Source organism: Typopeltis vanoorti, chromosome 5 (assembly GCF_054136105.1).
Source record: "Typopeltis vanoorti isolate ZY-2024b chromosome 5, IOZ_Tvanoo_1.0, whole genome shotgun sequence".
Lineage (NCBI taxonomy): Eukaryota > Metazoa > Arthropoda > Arachnida > Uropygi > Thelyphonidae > Typopeltis > Typopeltis vanoorti.
Genome location: NC_143553.1, coordinates 104,956,091 through 104,972,309, shown reverse-complemented (window position 1 = coordinate 104,972,309; position 16,219 = coordinate 104,956,091). Strand labels below are relative to the sequence as shown.

The 16,219-nt window shown below is 36.4% G+C and overlaps 1 protein-coding gene across 1 annotated transcript in view; it reads right to left on the bottom strand.

Annotated features, from left to right (window-relative positions):
* LOC150106705 (membrane-associated progesterone receptor component 1-like) overlaps positions 1–15,242 on the bottom strand; it is an 84,617-nt gene extending 69,375 nt beyond the window's left edge. The window contains exon 1 of the mRNA XM_090392654.1: positions 14,885–15,242. Within this exon, the coding sequence (XP_090248780.1) occupies positions 14,885–15,188 (304 nt within the window). The 5' untranslated portion in view covers positions 15,189–15,242. The remainder of the gene's footprint in view (positions 1–14,884) is intronic.
* Between the last annotated feature and the right edge of the window lie 977 nt (positions 15,243–16,219).

The window sequence follows — 16,219 nt, the reverse complement described above, 5'->3', positions numbered from 1 at the left end:
TCACAGGGCTGGTTTGCCTGTTTGCGAGATGAAAAACCCTACATAAACTCCCAAGACTGGCTAACTTGGCTATGGCTGAGGAAGATCCTTAAGCTCCTCACATTGTCGACAGGAATCGAACCTAGGACACTCCTTCCCCAGGCATATGGTTGCACAGAGCAAAGCCACCAGGCTAACTGTGCGGTTCTCATCACCAATAATACATTTATGATGGATTAATGAATTGGGTCAATATTAAACAAATCTGGATCAAATTTCCAAGTGTTGAGTCACCTCCCTAGCCAAAGGTGCCTAGTTGCATAACGTTGGTTATGCACTTCCAATCAGATGCTGCAGAGCCAGTGTGTTTTTGAATAACAACAAGCAATTTTGGCTAAAAGGAATCACTTTCCCCTAATTCCAGCATGTGCCATGACCTTCATAAATCTCAAAGAGGAACTTTCAATTTGGTTGCATGAATGAATATGAAAAAAACCACAAGCAGCCATTGGTTTACATCACTGTGTCTAAAGCAACTGATACAAGAACATTAATACACATGCTATTATCCTAACACAGTCATATACATTTCTCCAAACTATTCAAATAAAGATATTATAGATTTTATTCACTTTGTTTTTCTGACTTCAGCAACGTTGCTATGCTGCTGAGGAAACATTATCAAATACCAGTGACTGTAAACGGCAACTTCAATGTTGATTTGCATGATCCAAATTCACATGCCCTTGTTGAGTTTCTAAAAAAAAAAAAAAAAATTCAATTTCACTATGAACACCAATCCTACTATAGCAACAATGAGATGTGGTCTTCCATAGACAGTTTTCCAGCAGATTACATAATTTGCAATCACAGGTCTCATATTTTAGTTAACACAAATTCAACTGTATCTTGTATTCCTGAAATTGAAAGCTAATAAATTACATTAAGAAAATAGAATTATTTTTTTTCTTTCACAAAAATTAAATTCTACAGAGATGTTTCACATCATTTGCACATGCTCTTTCTTTCTTTTTTTGACTTTACAATAGGAATATTTAAATTTTGTAGATCAGGTTGGTGTATGAAAATACAGTCCTCACAACTATGGCTATGAGGGCAATGTTATGTCAAAACAAACTAGACAGTTCAGAGTGAAAAATCCAAGTTTCCAGGAGACAAAAGGAATCAGTGAAACTGACTAACTTGTCTTCAACTGAGAAGCCTTTCTAAAGGCTTCTCAGTTGAAGACAAAGGCTTCTCAGTTCTTCTGTATAATGGCTCAGGTAACTGAGCCATTATACAGAAGAACTGAGAATAGCATATATTCCATACTTAAAACTGTATTAGTAGTTAGAAATGAAAGATGTATACAAAGATAGTTTCAGGCAAAAATCAGAGATGAAGCAATACTAAACATGTCTTGTCATCTATATGGATCGTATTATGAAAGAAAGTGACATTAAAATTTCATATCAAAAGGTATTATACTCAGCTCTATTTGTTCAGATTATATTATAGTTGTAAATTAATTAAGATCAGTGAACAGTTGGAAATGAAAGACGTATATACACTTCTTCCACAAATGAAAAGTAACATCTATATAGATTACATTATGAAGGATAGTGATGTTATGTTCAGACTCTACTACAGTCAATGATTATATTACTTGAAAGCAATATCTTCACACCAGTTCAACAGTATACATAAGATTTGAAATATAAAGTGTTGAGTTGGAAAAAACTGAATATCATATTGAAAAGAAAAATATATAAGTTAAAAAAAAAATCAAAGAGAATCTGATTGCAGCAGTGAACTGCAGACTCAAATATAATTCAGGAAAAAATCAGTTTGAAAACAAGAACTAAACCTTTGAAATGCAGTCGCAGACAGACTGAAGAAAACGTTGATTACATAAATGAAGCAGAGGTATGTAATAAAGTTAGTTGTAAGGATAGAAAAATCAGAATTTCATTTCCTGGAAATTAAATTAAAAGGCAGTCCTATGCAATGAATGTTCCAACCAAATTATAGAAAACTGAAGATAGTATGTGCTCTGAGAGAACAGAGTAATATGTAAAAACAGAAGTAAGAAAGCAAAACAATATGTAAGAGTAGTTTGATAAAAGTTATGTTATTAAGACTTTGGTAAGGAATATGGAAAATAAATATCATGAAGCTTGATAAATCCAGACATAATATTCTGGAGGCTATTGAAAGAGCTTAGAAATGGAGAAAAGAGTAATGTCAAAGAAATCAGTGATAAGTGACATGAAAATTGAAGATATTCTAGAAAATGAAAAGTTATGGGAAGACTTTGGTCAGAATACAGAAAATAAATAAATCCAGATAATGTTGAGGCTACTAAAAAATGTTTTAAATAGAATAAGGAGTAGTGTAGAAGAAATCAGAGATGATAAAATTTACATGAAAACAAAAGATTTTTTTTTTGTTAATTTGAATAACAAAAGGGTTATTCACAATGAAGGAGCAGATTACACTTGTTTGCAAAATTTTTATTTCCAATACAAACGTGTTATACATCACCTGCTAAGAAAACTATGAGTTTACTTTTCCCACATTCTAGGAACAGACTCTTGTTACTAGAGTACACTGTAAGTACTTGAAACAAAAAGATCTTTCAGTTGCTTGCTCAAAGAGCTAACAAAAATGGTGTCTCCATAGCAGAAAGCATTTTGTGTTATGAAATTTGCAAAATATAATTCTACTATTATGGCTCAACATAAATTCTGCACTCAATTTAAGAAAAGACTACTTCATCATAAGCAGATTTGCTAATGGCACAAAAAATTACAAGAAAAGGGATGCATCTGTAAAGGAAAAAGTCCAGGTCGTCCATGTGTTTCTGAAGTTAATGCTGAAAGAATTCAATAACCATTCATATGCAGCCGAAGAAAATCCACAAGTTATGCAACAAAGGAATTAGAAAATTCCTCAAACAATGGTATGTCATGTTCACAGGAAACAACTGCATACGAAATCTACCAGTTGAGGTTAATGCAGGCACTACACCCCAGGGACAAAAAAAAAAAAATCAGATTTTTGAATAAAAATGTTGAATGACATTCACAGCATGACTCATTTATTCTGATGAATTGACTTTTCACTTAAGTGCTTAATTGAATCATCATAACGTGAGAATATGGGGATTAGAATATTCATGTGCAAACACCATTAGCATTCAGGAATGTGTGAACTCTGTTAATCTCAGGTGGTATGGTACTTAAACAGAATAGGAGAAGATAAGTTAGTGAAACAAGTGTCTGATACCAGGATTGCAAGATAAAGACACAGAGGTAGACCAAAATCTAGTAAGTGGATTGATCTGACAATATTGGCTGGACTCCTGAGAGATATGACACTAATTTGGAGGGGGGGAATGCTGACAGGAACATATTATAATGCAAACTTTTCACAGTACTATCATACACTACTTAAGAATATATATCAGGAATTTGATGATGGAGTTGTAAAGAAATCCATGACAGATCTTCAGAACTAAGTTCATTTAATAATTGCTGTAACAAATTTGGTACAAAAATCAATGATAAAAAATTATGAAAATAGAATCATGGAAAATCTGACCATATTCTAAATGATAAACCTTCAGAACAAGTAAAACATTTAACTATTCAGACAAATTTTTTGCCTAGATGAAATCTGCAAATCAAATGTTGAAACAAAACAGCATAAAGAATATGCAAAGCTGATATGGTATACATCCAGATGAATAAATTAATATGACATAAAGAAGAAATTAACCTAAATATCAAATTAACAGTGTACAAGAATATTCAGTTTTAACTTATGGATCTGAAAACTGGGTTTTCAGAACCAAACTAAACCAGTTGATCAGACTAGGCCATAGATATGAGTTCGGAGGAAAATCAGAGTAAAGAGATAGCAAATATAGCAGTATCATATTAAAAACGAAAATATTAGTAGAGCTAATTTAAGGTGATATATCATTCAAAGAGAATGAAGAGGGAAAATTCATCAAAACAAGTGCTGAACACTTATCACCATCCTGGTACTAAATGCTTGTTTAGCACCAGGTATGAAGACGACAGTGCAAGTTCCAACAACATTGGAGTGTAGATTATAGATGTCTTATAAATTCAAAGCCTTTTAACCTTGCAGTTATATCAGGAACAGTGACATAAAAGTCAGAGGTTTGTTCCTGCCATAATGTTTTCAGGCAACTTCAATATCAAAGGTTTCATGTGACATATATCAGTTTTCCATGCAGGTAATCTAAATTAAGACTCTACATAGCTGTATGGGAGATGCCTTCATGTATAGGTATAGGGTGACCAATCATCCCAGATTTTATGATAGCACTGGATTCTAGTATGCTGCATTAGTAAATGCCCCCCCCCCTTTGATAGGGCGACCAGCTATCCCAGATTTTGAACCTAGTCCCATTTTTAAGATGCTACTAGGAAGAAATTTTATATGTACCTATATATTTATTTTCATATGATTGTCAGTTTGCTGGCATGTGCTAAAAGCAGTGTTTTATGATTATGTAGTATTTTTCATACAAATTATATTTGTATGAATTTTTCAAAAGTTTGTATTTTCAAAAGGCAAATAGCATTACTGACAGTGCTACTTAATGTTTTAACATTCACATTGTTAACAGAACAGCTAATCAACTAATTAGTAAATAAATACACTTATTAATCTCATGCAAAGTTGCAGATGTGTGGAATGAAATGCTATCCACTCTCCATCTTATTATTATTATTATTATTATTATTAAACAAGACCTCATGGAGTCAAAGACTCATCTAGGAGGTCCTTTTATCTCACACACATCTCATCATACCGGGTCTTAAACACATTCAAACTCCCTGCAGACACCACACTCTCAGGCAAGGCATTCCAATCATTCACAACTCTGCACGAAAAAAAACCTGCCTCTCACTCCCCTACTCACACCCTCTTTATACAGTTTCCAGGGATGACCTCTGGTTCTCCCCTGATCTCCCACTATTCGCTGTAGAACTTCTCCACCATTGATCCTATAGCAACCCCTTACCAACTTGTAGGTCTCTATCATATCTCCCCTCTTCCTTCTCTCCACTAGACTCTGCAAATTACATCTTTTCAATCTTTCCTCATACTCGACATTCCAGAGGTCAGAAACTACCTTAGTCAGTCGCCTTTGGACCCTTTCCAACATCTCTTCATCCTTCTGAAAACCAGGTGACCAAATCTGGGCACAATAGTCCATGTGTGGCCTAATCAAAGCCTTATACAATGGAACAAGAATCTCCCTACTTCTACATGTCAGTGTCCTCCTCATCATTCCCAGAAGTCTTTGTGTTGTCTTCACAATTTTGGCGATGTGACCCCTAAATTTTAGATCCTTATCCACTATCACTCCCAGATCTCTTATTTCCTCTACTTCCAACAATATATTTTCACCAAGCATAAATTCTGCATCCCATCTTTGTTTTCCAAATTTTAAAACCTTACATTTTGCAACATTGAACTCACATCCCCATTTGCTTGCCCAATCACTCAATTTATTCAAGTCTTCTTGCAAGGCCACAACATCTTCACTACTCTTTATGGTTCGTCCCAACTTTGCATCATCTGCAAACAACTGAATATCTCCATCCAAATCTTCGCCAATATCATTAATATACAAGTTAAATAGTAATGGCCCTAAAACAGATCCCTGAGGCACTCCACTAGTGACTTTCCTTTTCCTGGATATTGCACCCCCATACACAACTTGTTGATACCTATCAGATAGCCAGTCTCCAATCCAATGCACTAATCTAATATCCAACCCCATCTGCTCTAGTTTGACTGTCAACTTATCATGAGGCACTCTATCAAAAGCTTTTGCGAAATCCAAGTATATTACTGTGTATCCTTCTCCTCTGTCCAAGGAAGCAGTCACTTTATTGTAATAAGTAAGTAGATTACTAAAACACGACCTCCCTTTAGCAAATCCATGCTGTCCATCAAAGATTATACCATTGTTGTCAACCCAACTCTGGATCCTAGTTCTCACAAGCTTCTCCAACAACTTAACCACAACACCTGACACACAGATAGGCCTATAGTTTGATGCTTGAGTTCGATCACCTCCTTTATGAAGTGGCACAATCTTGCCCTCCTTCCACTCTTTAGGGACTTGACCAAGTGCAAGACTCGTATTAAAAAAATATGTCAAGGCAGGTGTCAACTCTCTGGCACATTCCTTCAGAATACGCGGTGATATATTATCAAGTCCCACAGCCTTATTTACATCTAGTTTACTCAACTCCCCAAACACCTCTTGCTCACTTACAGTCAGTCTCTCCTCCCCATCATCAACTGCTCTTAATCTCTCCATGAAGTCACATTCACAAGATTGAAAGATCTTTATGAACTGCTCATTAAGTATCTCCACCACACATTCTGCAACAGCTGTCTTTATACCATTTCCTCCAATCAATGTCATCCTTCCATAATCATTCTTTCTTTTGCTGGCTGCATATCGAAAGAACTCCCTAGGATTCTTTTTAGCTTCATTAGCTAACTGCTGTTCATACCTCTCTTTAGCTACTCTCACCAACCAAGTCACTCTCCTTGCCTGGTCTTTGTAGAACTCATGAAATTGGTTACTTCCACTTCTCTTATGCTGCCTCCACAATGCCCTTTTTCTCTGTATTGCATGCTTAATCTCTTTATTCATCCATCTCACACCTAACTTATTTAACCTTCTCACCCGTGGTATACATTTAGACATTGCATCCACTAAATATTTTTTGAAAATCCCCCAAGCTGCATTGATCTCTTTTCCAGCTAACTCCTCATTCCATGCTACACCTGCAAGCTGTCTCCTGAGCTCTTCATAATCACCCCCCTTGTAGTTCCACATATACCCTTTTTTCACAGGGGTCCTTGCACTGCTGGCAACCACCCAAGTAATCACCTCATGGTCACTTTCGCCAATTGGTGGATGATTTGATACCTCATTGATAATTACATCCTCCGATGAGAATCTTATGTAGATTATTTAAATTAAAATACTTAAAGAATTTTTAAATAGATGTAATATCATTATTCTAAGATCCAACAAATGCCACAGGATACAACAATGGTTTTTTTTTGTAACATTTTACAAGCAATTATGTTGTTTTGAAACTTGGGGGGGGGGGGGGGATCATTAAGTCTCTGCCATGAATGAATGCAACCAACAGAATCTGTATTTCCAATAATCAACAACTTGTGGATTTGAGAAATCACAATCAAATCTCAAGTTTAAAAGTTATGATTATTTGATTATTAAAGAATGTAATTTTGCATATTCATGCAAAGATTTCAACAACACAACTGAGTCAAATGAAGAATGTTTCTAAAAATCCACTATCAATAAATATTTTTAAATATGAATCTTAAATATAAAGTAATTATTTATTATCTTTAATAATTATTTTCGACTTCACATGATATTAAAAATATTGTACACACACTGATTAAATACCACAATAAATCTAAATTTTTCCCATCAAGTTTTTTCCATTGTTAGAAAATTTGCGAATCCCAGATTGGTAGGAGTAAAATATGATTGCCCAATGTATGGGCAAATCGCTTAAAGCTCTTCTCCTCTGGAATGGAGGAGAAGCAATAATACTGATATTTATAAACCAGTAATTGGGTGTTGATCTTACTGTTCATAGATTACTTGAGATGAACATTGACCAATAAAATGCGAGCACCAGTAAACCACACTAAGGAAGAGTATTTATTCCATGTAAGACACTAATTCCAAAGCTGCTGTGTGCAATGTGCTGATATTTGCATCTCATGAAATACCTGCGAGTTTCTGAAAATATTTTTGAAAAATATGCAATATTTTAATTTACCAACAGTCTTTCTCAAGCATAATAAATTTAGTTTAATCCTTTATCCAATTGTGGGCAAGCAAAGTTTGCACCTGAAAGTATCTTCAGGACTGGGGTAAGGTGGTACAACTTTGCTTGCTCACACTTGGATAAAGGATTAAACTAAATTTATTATACTCTAACCAAGTGAAAAATAAACTTTCAACATCTTTCTCTAAATCCAGAGTAATTTATTAAAAAAGGGTGGCACACCATTTGGCAACTCCTATAGGTAGAGATGACCTGCTAATGCTTCTGCCTGGTATCTCCACTTGGGCCTGGCTCCCACTGAAGAGACCTCAATAAAGGTCGAAACTAGTCTGGACATTAGACATATCCGCAAGGAGATGTGTTTTGCATTATGGGAGATACTGAGATAGGAGTGTTGGTAGCTTGCTCCACCTTTGCAAGGAGTGCCCTGGAATTGTACCACCTTACCCCAGTCCTGAAGATACTTTCAGGTGCAAACTTTGCTTGCTCACACTTGGATAAAGGATTAAACTAAATTTATTATACTCTAACCAAGTGAAAAATAAACTTTCAACATCTTTCTCAAGCATCTTTGAAGGTCAAGGATCTGTGTCTAAAGTCACTCCAAGATACTTTAGTGTTCTATTATATTCTACTGCTAAACTAGGCTTTAGGAACATAGTTTGAATGGCTGTTATTTAAGTGGAAAGCAAAAATGGCAGTTATACTGGAACTGGATTATAATCACAATAGTTTAAGGTAGTTAAGTTTTGATACATCCTCTGTTAATGTGTTCTCAGACACTTGAAAGAAGATGCTCTTAGTTGCAATTCAAATGTAATCTGTATCCACAGATTTTTTTGAGACAGTGGAGATATAATAGGTGTAGCAACTGAAAGGTAATGGAGCTAGCAGATACTTGTGGAGACCATTCATTCTTCTTAAGCGTCCCCGAACCATTAAGGCTCTTAGCTGTGGACTTCACAACCGTGACCGTCTTGAGGATAAGGTGGTTGGCCCTATGCCTCCCGGAGTGTCCTATGTCTGTAGATACATGTGTTCACGGAGTGGGTTTGCCTGTTCTGGGGATTGAAAAACACAAGTTTCTGGGTGAAAAACCGGCTACCTCCATATGAGACCAGCTAACTCACTTTTAGTCGAAAGAGACCACATAAAGGTTCCTCATGTCCTGGATGGGAATTGAACCTAGGTCTTTCTGTACAAAGGGCTTCATCTATACCGACTGAGCTACAGAGGCTCAGACCATTCCTTAGGTCAGGGCTGTCCAACCTTAGGTAATCCGAGGGCTGTATTAAAAATACAAATTTATCCGAGGGCCGCATCAAATGCATATCTAGTAATTTAGTGAGCAGCAGCAGCAGCGACACAACCTCGATAGCTAAACAAATGAACAACACTAATTGCACACTAATCGTGCGCTTACATAACCAGTGAGCAGCGGAGCATGCGTGTTAGAACAAAACAGCTTAAGAATGCTTCTTTGACACCTGTAATATGCAAAAAAACATGTGGGTATATAGTGATGTAAAAACACCAAATAAAATAACCAACATCGAGATTATCAATAGAATTAAAATATGTAATATGCATTCGATTCAAATTGTTATTTTATTTTTTCGATTGTGAAAATCAAAAACCCACAGGCGGGATGCACAAAATCTCACTGCAGGCTGCATCTGACCTGTGTTTTGGACAGGATCCGGGAAAGTCGCCCCCCCAGCACAATTCCGTAAACCTTAACGGGATCTGGAAAAGTCGCACCCAGCATTTCGCCCCCCTGTAGATAATGAGTAGGTTACAAAAATGTAACCCCTTTAGTGGAGAATCAATGTTAAACTCTGTCGATTACTCAAAGTGAACTTCGGATAACTAATTTTCCGAACAAATTTTCAAAATTACATTCATGTACAAATTGTCACATAGCTTTTAAACTAATTTCTCCCCTTTTGTATGTCTTCAGGGTTCTCTTTCCATTGTGAAAGTATTAACTGGAACTGTTAATTCTTTCACAATGGAAAGAATACTCGACCAGCAGGGCGATAGTCATGTAGTTAGTGACGGACATGGGGGGGGAGGGAACAGTGGACAGCGCGCGTTTGCTGTTTTCGCTGCCTCGTTATCGGCAGTGAATTGCGTGAACAAGTTGAGCACCACAGCAGTGCAATATCTACATGTTATTTTTGCATCTTGATTGATTAATCCTGTGTGTACAATAGCAAAAAGTGTTCAGTCAATAAGAGGCAAAAGAAAATTGGTAGATGATGACAACAACATTTACGTGTTTTCAAAGAGAACTGTAGAACAACAACATGGAATCTGGGTTTGTGAAAAACGTTCCACCTGCAAAGGGCGTGTTTGGACAGAGGGTTTGGATGGCCCAGTTGTGAAAGTCGTAACTAAACATAACCATGCAGCTCAAGCTGTAAGGTCGGAAGCATTGCAATTGATTGGTCAAATACGACAACATGCAACAACCACGAACAAACGGCCACAGCAAATTGTTGCATCAGTAATTGCAGAGGCTCATGCCAATGTCACGGCATTACTTCCTAAAAAGGATTCACTTAAACGAACCATTCGTCATGTTCAATGCAACAATGGTACTCCTGCTTTACCGAGCAATCTCCAGGACCTAGTAATTCCACAAAATTATCATCGATGGCGCAATGTACAACAGTTTTTGATGTAGGATTCTCAGGATAAACTGCTCCTGGGTCACATGCTTATTTTTTCCACTAGTAACAATCTGCAGTTATTGGTGCGTAGCCAGGAGTGGTTTTCTGATGCAACTTTTAGCACAGTACCCATGCATTTCCAGCAGCTTTATACAATTCATGTGGTTCAATTCAATTATTCCAGTGGTCTACACGCTTCTGCCAAACAAAACTTGTGCCACATACGTCAAGTTGCTTCAAGAAGTTAAAAATCCACAACCGGGTCTCCAACCCCAGCGACTTATGACAGATTTCGAACAAAGTGCCATGCAAGCCTTCCAACAAGAATTTCCTGGTATTGTAAATATCGGTTGTTTTTTTCATCTTTCCCAAAGCGTTTGGCGAAAGGTGCAGAATAAAGGTTTAAAAGCCCGATACGAACAAGACCATGAATTTGCTCATTGGATCCGAATGATTCTGCCATTGGCATTTATTCCTCCTGCTAACATTATTCAAGCATTTGAAGATTTAGTTGAAGCTGATGACTTCCCCACTGAAGCTATGGTGACTGCAAACTACTTTGAAGATACATCATGTTGGAGGCTTAATTGATTTTTTACAATACTCAAAAATAATTAAAATAGAATTTAATACTTCCTATATTTCGTCCTAGTCACTAGGACATCTACGAGGATTACAAAAACAGTTAATATAACATGCACACAAATATCATACAATACTAAGCCCAACCATGTGGGTGACACTAAAGTCCTATCTAGGTGGAGTGACCTCTAAGGGCGGTAGTAGGTGGCCTGGAATGTAAGGTGGGACCTCTGGTGATGAGTGTTTCCCAAATCTTCGGAAGCTTAATGCAACTGTATTTATTAAGATTTGGTTGGTTTCTGAGAGCTGCTGCTGCTGCTGCTTCTAAGAAAAGTCTCTCTTTCTTGAATTTGCTGTGGTGGAGCATGGTGGTTTCTTCCATGATACCCTGTGGGTGGTGTCCAAAACATGGTCAGCCAAGCCTGAATGGCCATAGTTGTGTTTACATGTAAACATGTTTACATGTTTACAACGTAAACACAACTATGGCCATACAGCTCTCAGAAACCAACCAAATCTTAATAAATACGGTTGCATTAAGCTTCCGAAGATTTGGGAAACACTCATCACCAGAGGTCCCACCTTACATTCCAGGCCACCTACTACCGCCCTTAGAGGTCGCTCCACCTAGATAGGACTTTAGTGTCACCCACGTGGTTGGGATTAGTATTGCATGATATTTGTGTGCATGTTACATTAATTGTTTTTGTAATCCCCGTAGATGTCCTAGTGACTAGGACGAAATATAGGAAGTATTAAATTCTATTTTAATTCTTTTTGATGTTGTAAAAAATCCATTAAGCCTCCAACATGATGTCCTCACAGCACTTAAGCCTCTACACACGAATTTGAAGATACATATATTGGAAGAAGACAACAGAGGCTGGCAATTACCCATTTTTGCCATCGAATTGTGGAATGTTTACACACGAACACTGAATGATCAGCGACGTACCAACAACGGCATGGAGGGGTGGCACAGGGGATTTCAGGAAACTTGTGCTACTTTATTGCCAAATATTTACCAATTCATTGATTCTTTAAAGAAACAAGGGCTGCACAATTTCGAAATTACACAACTAATTGCCAGTAATTCAGGCAATCAAAGAAACAAGAAGTATGCTGCAATTTCTGCTAGAATCAAAACAATAGTCCAAGATTTTCAAAAATTGATTACCTTAGAGGCACTGCATACAACTTCAAGTTTTAAACAATAATAAGGTGCATTTATTCTATTAAAACAAAATAAATTAGAATTATTAAAAAATTAGGTGTATTATTTACATTTTTGTAGCCCACTCATTATCTACAGGTTGCGAAATGAGAGGGGCGACTTTTCCGTAAACCGTTTTGGACAGCCCTGCCTTAGATAATGGAATTTACTTTTGGAATTAGTGATGAATATCTGAATCAATCTATATGACAGTATACTGTTTATAAGATTAGCAATCTTAAGAGAAGCAATAATTACTAAAAAATACAGGGTTATAACCCCCCCCCTCTCTCTCTCTCTCATATACTGTTGAAAGGTACACAGAAACAGAGGCTGCCTTTAATTTATAAAAATTATTTTTAATATAGGTGGTGAAGGCAAACAAATTATTGTGGGTTTGTTAGGCTTAAAACCAGAAGAGGTCAATCCAGTTAATGATTTCTCTTTCTCTTGCTCGCTCATAGACATTCAATTCCTGTCTTATGGTTGCAGCAGAAGCATTGCTCTTCGAAACAGTGTCCCTTTGCTTTCCTTAAAGAATACAACATTCATCTGTTAAAAAAAAAAAAAAAAAAAAAAGCCAATGGTTCCTCCTGTCTTTTTGACCTCTTGCTCACACACAGCCATAGGTCTTGCAACCTTCAGTGCGTGGACCAAATATAACGAGGGGGGGTTGGAAAGTTCTGATAAACACCTACAACAAAAATGATATTAAAGCAACTGATATAACCACAAGAAAGAACATACTAGTAGCAGAGTTATGAAGGAAACTTATGTTCTTATATCCTTGTATGTTCTTTCTTGTAGTTATACCAGTTGCTTTAATATCATTTTTGTTCTAAGTGTTTATTAAAACTTACCAACCCCCCCCCCTTGCTCATATGTGTATATATATATATATTGAAAAAATTCTGTTGCGGATGAATGGAAAAATCCTACAGTAAGGCAATTTTACAAGAAGCTTCAGAAAGATGCTTAACAAAACAACAAGTCCCAACAGCTTGCAGCAACAGATGGATCGCTCTTGGATTTTAAAACAGCTATTATTTTTGATACAAAAAGACAAACAAAGATTAACAACAGCAAAAATGAAGTTTATGAGAAAAACTGCAAAGTATACTCCATTTGATCACAAAAGAAACGAAAATATTATGAAAGAATTAAACCTAGAACCACTAATAGAAAAAATTAAAAAATATAAACATAAATGGATGGAACACGTTCAAAGAATGAAAACAGAAAGATTACCAAAACAAGCCTTAAAGTACAAGCCATTAGGAAAAAGAAAACCAGGACGTCCTCTTAAACGATGACTTCTAAGGCCGGAACAGGCCATGCTAGGCCTAAATCCTTGATACGCATGATGATGATTTTTGATTGCTTAAAGAGGGTGGCAATGTTCCATTATTAAGGTGTCGTTTACACACTAGTCGGACACTGAATGACATATTGGTCACATTTTTAGGTTATAATTTAGTAATCTACTTACTTATTACAATAAGATGACGGCTTCATTGGACAAAGGAGATGGATACACAATAGTATACTTAGATTTTACAAAGGCTTTTGATAGATATATGCATGATAAGTTGATAGTCAAACTAGAGCGGATGGAGTTGGTAGACTAAAGCATTGCGTCAGAGTTGGCTAGGGGAGCATTATCCTGGAAGAGGGCCTCAAGGGTCTGTTTTAGGACCATTGCTGTTTAACCTGTATGTTAATGATATTGGCGAAGATTTGGATGGGGATATTCAGTTGTTTGCAGATGCAAAGTTAGGATGAACTATGAGGAGTAGAGATGTTGTAGCCAATACACGAAGACGTGAACAGATTGAGTGAAAGGACACAGGAGTGGGGATGCCAATTCAATGTTGCAAAATGTCATTATTGTCATCATCAAATTCCTGACATTTGGCTGGTTAGCCAAACCTGTAGAATCTCACACACTGACATCAAAATCACTTCTCTGCAAAATCATTTTTTTAAGCTTTTTAACAGCACCACAATTAATGGGTTTTGGAGTCAATCTGTAAATATCTTATAAAAGACTAAACTACATTCTGTAGAATATGAATCTACATGAAAAACGTCTTTGGTATTAATTTTCACAATATAATCTAAAAATGATAGAAAAATAATCAATTTCACTGTGCTTGCAATCCTGCCCAATTCCTTACCGTTATATTTCAATATCACTATCTATCACTGTAAAACTTTCTCACAACACTCTCTCTCTCTCAGATTCTGTGACTATTATTTAGTCTGGTACTTGTTACTAACGCATTAGAGACCATATTTAAGTGTAATAACTTCCAATACTTTATACTCAAGTAAAGAGGCTTACCCACATGAAAGATAAAATCTTAGACTGTCAAATAACACTAAGAGAAATATTCCCCTGTCAAATAACAAGAGGCATGGAGCTGTGCGAGTGAAATTGTAAGACACCTTTCGCTCTCCTCTCCTCACCACTAATTTATTTCCATCTATCACTCAAACAACACACACACATCACTTATTAAAACACATTACATTACCAGGTCCATAAAATCTTTTCCCTTTGGTTACATCAAATACTTTTCCATTCACCGCAACACAAACCCTCCCATCTGGTCCTGTGCCGTCATATTTTCCAAGTTCTTCTAATGTCATGTCCTTTTTTTTCAATGGGGGTAATTCTGGTGGCCTGGGTGCAGGTTCGGGAACGCGCTGTTGGCGAGAAAATATTTTGAATATTAATACTATACATATCGTCAAAAGCACAAAATTGAGCGGACTAAGAAATATTTCAGATACAAGTGTTGCAAAAAGCGAGGACGACGTTTCTGTACTTTCCTCCATTTTTATGCAAAACCACAGTCACGACAACGATAACGTGAATGACCATGGATTAACTAATGGATTCACAAACTAAGTTTTCAATTTAATGAAACTTTTATGACAATAAGTCAATTAATTTTTTTCATTGGAAAAGCAGATTTCATTGAATTTTTTTTTAAAAAAAATTCTATTGTTTTCTTTAATAAATATATTAAAACAAAACATGTTATATAAATGAATTTAATTATTAGTTAGATAGATGGCGCGTTAAATTACATAGCAAAATACAGTAGGCGTAGATAGAGCACATCCATAAGTTTCAAAGATAATAAAACAATTTGTGAGTTGAGCATAGGAGTCAACTCCACAGAGGCTACGAAAGAAATAATTCTCATTCTTCTTCTTCAGTTGGGAGGTATATCTTTTCATCCAGGATAATTTAATAATTTAAAAGATCCAAATTATATTTTGCATCTTGTACCACGAAAAATAAAATCAAAATCGGCACGCATATAATAGTGAACTGTTCTCGAAATGTAATAATTTTACGTAATGACCATAATTCGTTATGACAGAGAGGAGTTTAGAAGGAGGCCATAATCGCAAATGACATTATGCGCAGGTTATGCAGACGGTGTGGTGTGGAATTCGTGGACGTGTGGAATGAGTTTGATGGGCGAAAGGACTTATACAAGATGGATGGCCTGAATTTGAATGGACTTGGTGTGCGGAGACTGGAAAAAATGTTGCTGAATGAAGTGAAAATGGATGTGCAGAACCAGGGAAACTAGAACTACCAAGGAGGGGGGGGTGTATATGCGGACATCAGTGAGACAGTTGAGTGTAGGATTGTATATAATGTACCCGAGCCAGCACAAAGGACAAAAAATGGGAATGGGACATTTAGAATAACGCATAAAGATAGGAGTGGAACAAATGGATCACTGCATTTCATGTATACTAATGCCAGGAGTATTAGGAACAAGAAAGAAGAATTTTTGGTCTTGATTGGCTCTTCCTGGCCACATTGGCATTAGTGAAACATGGCTGAC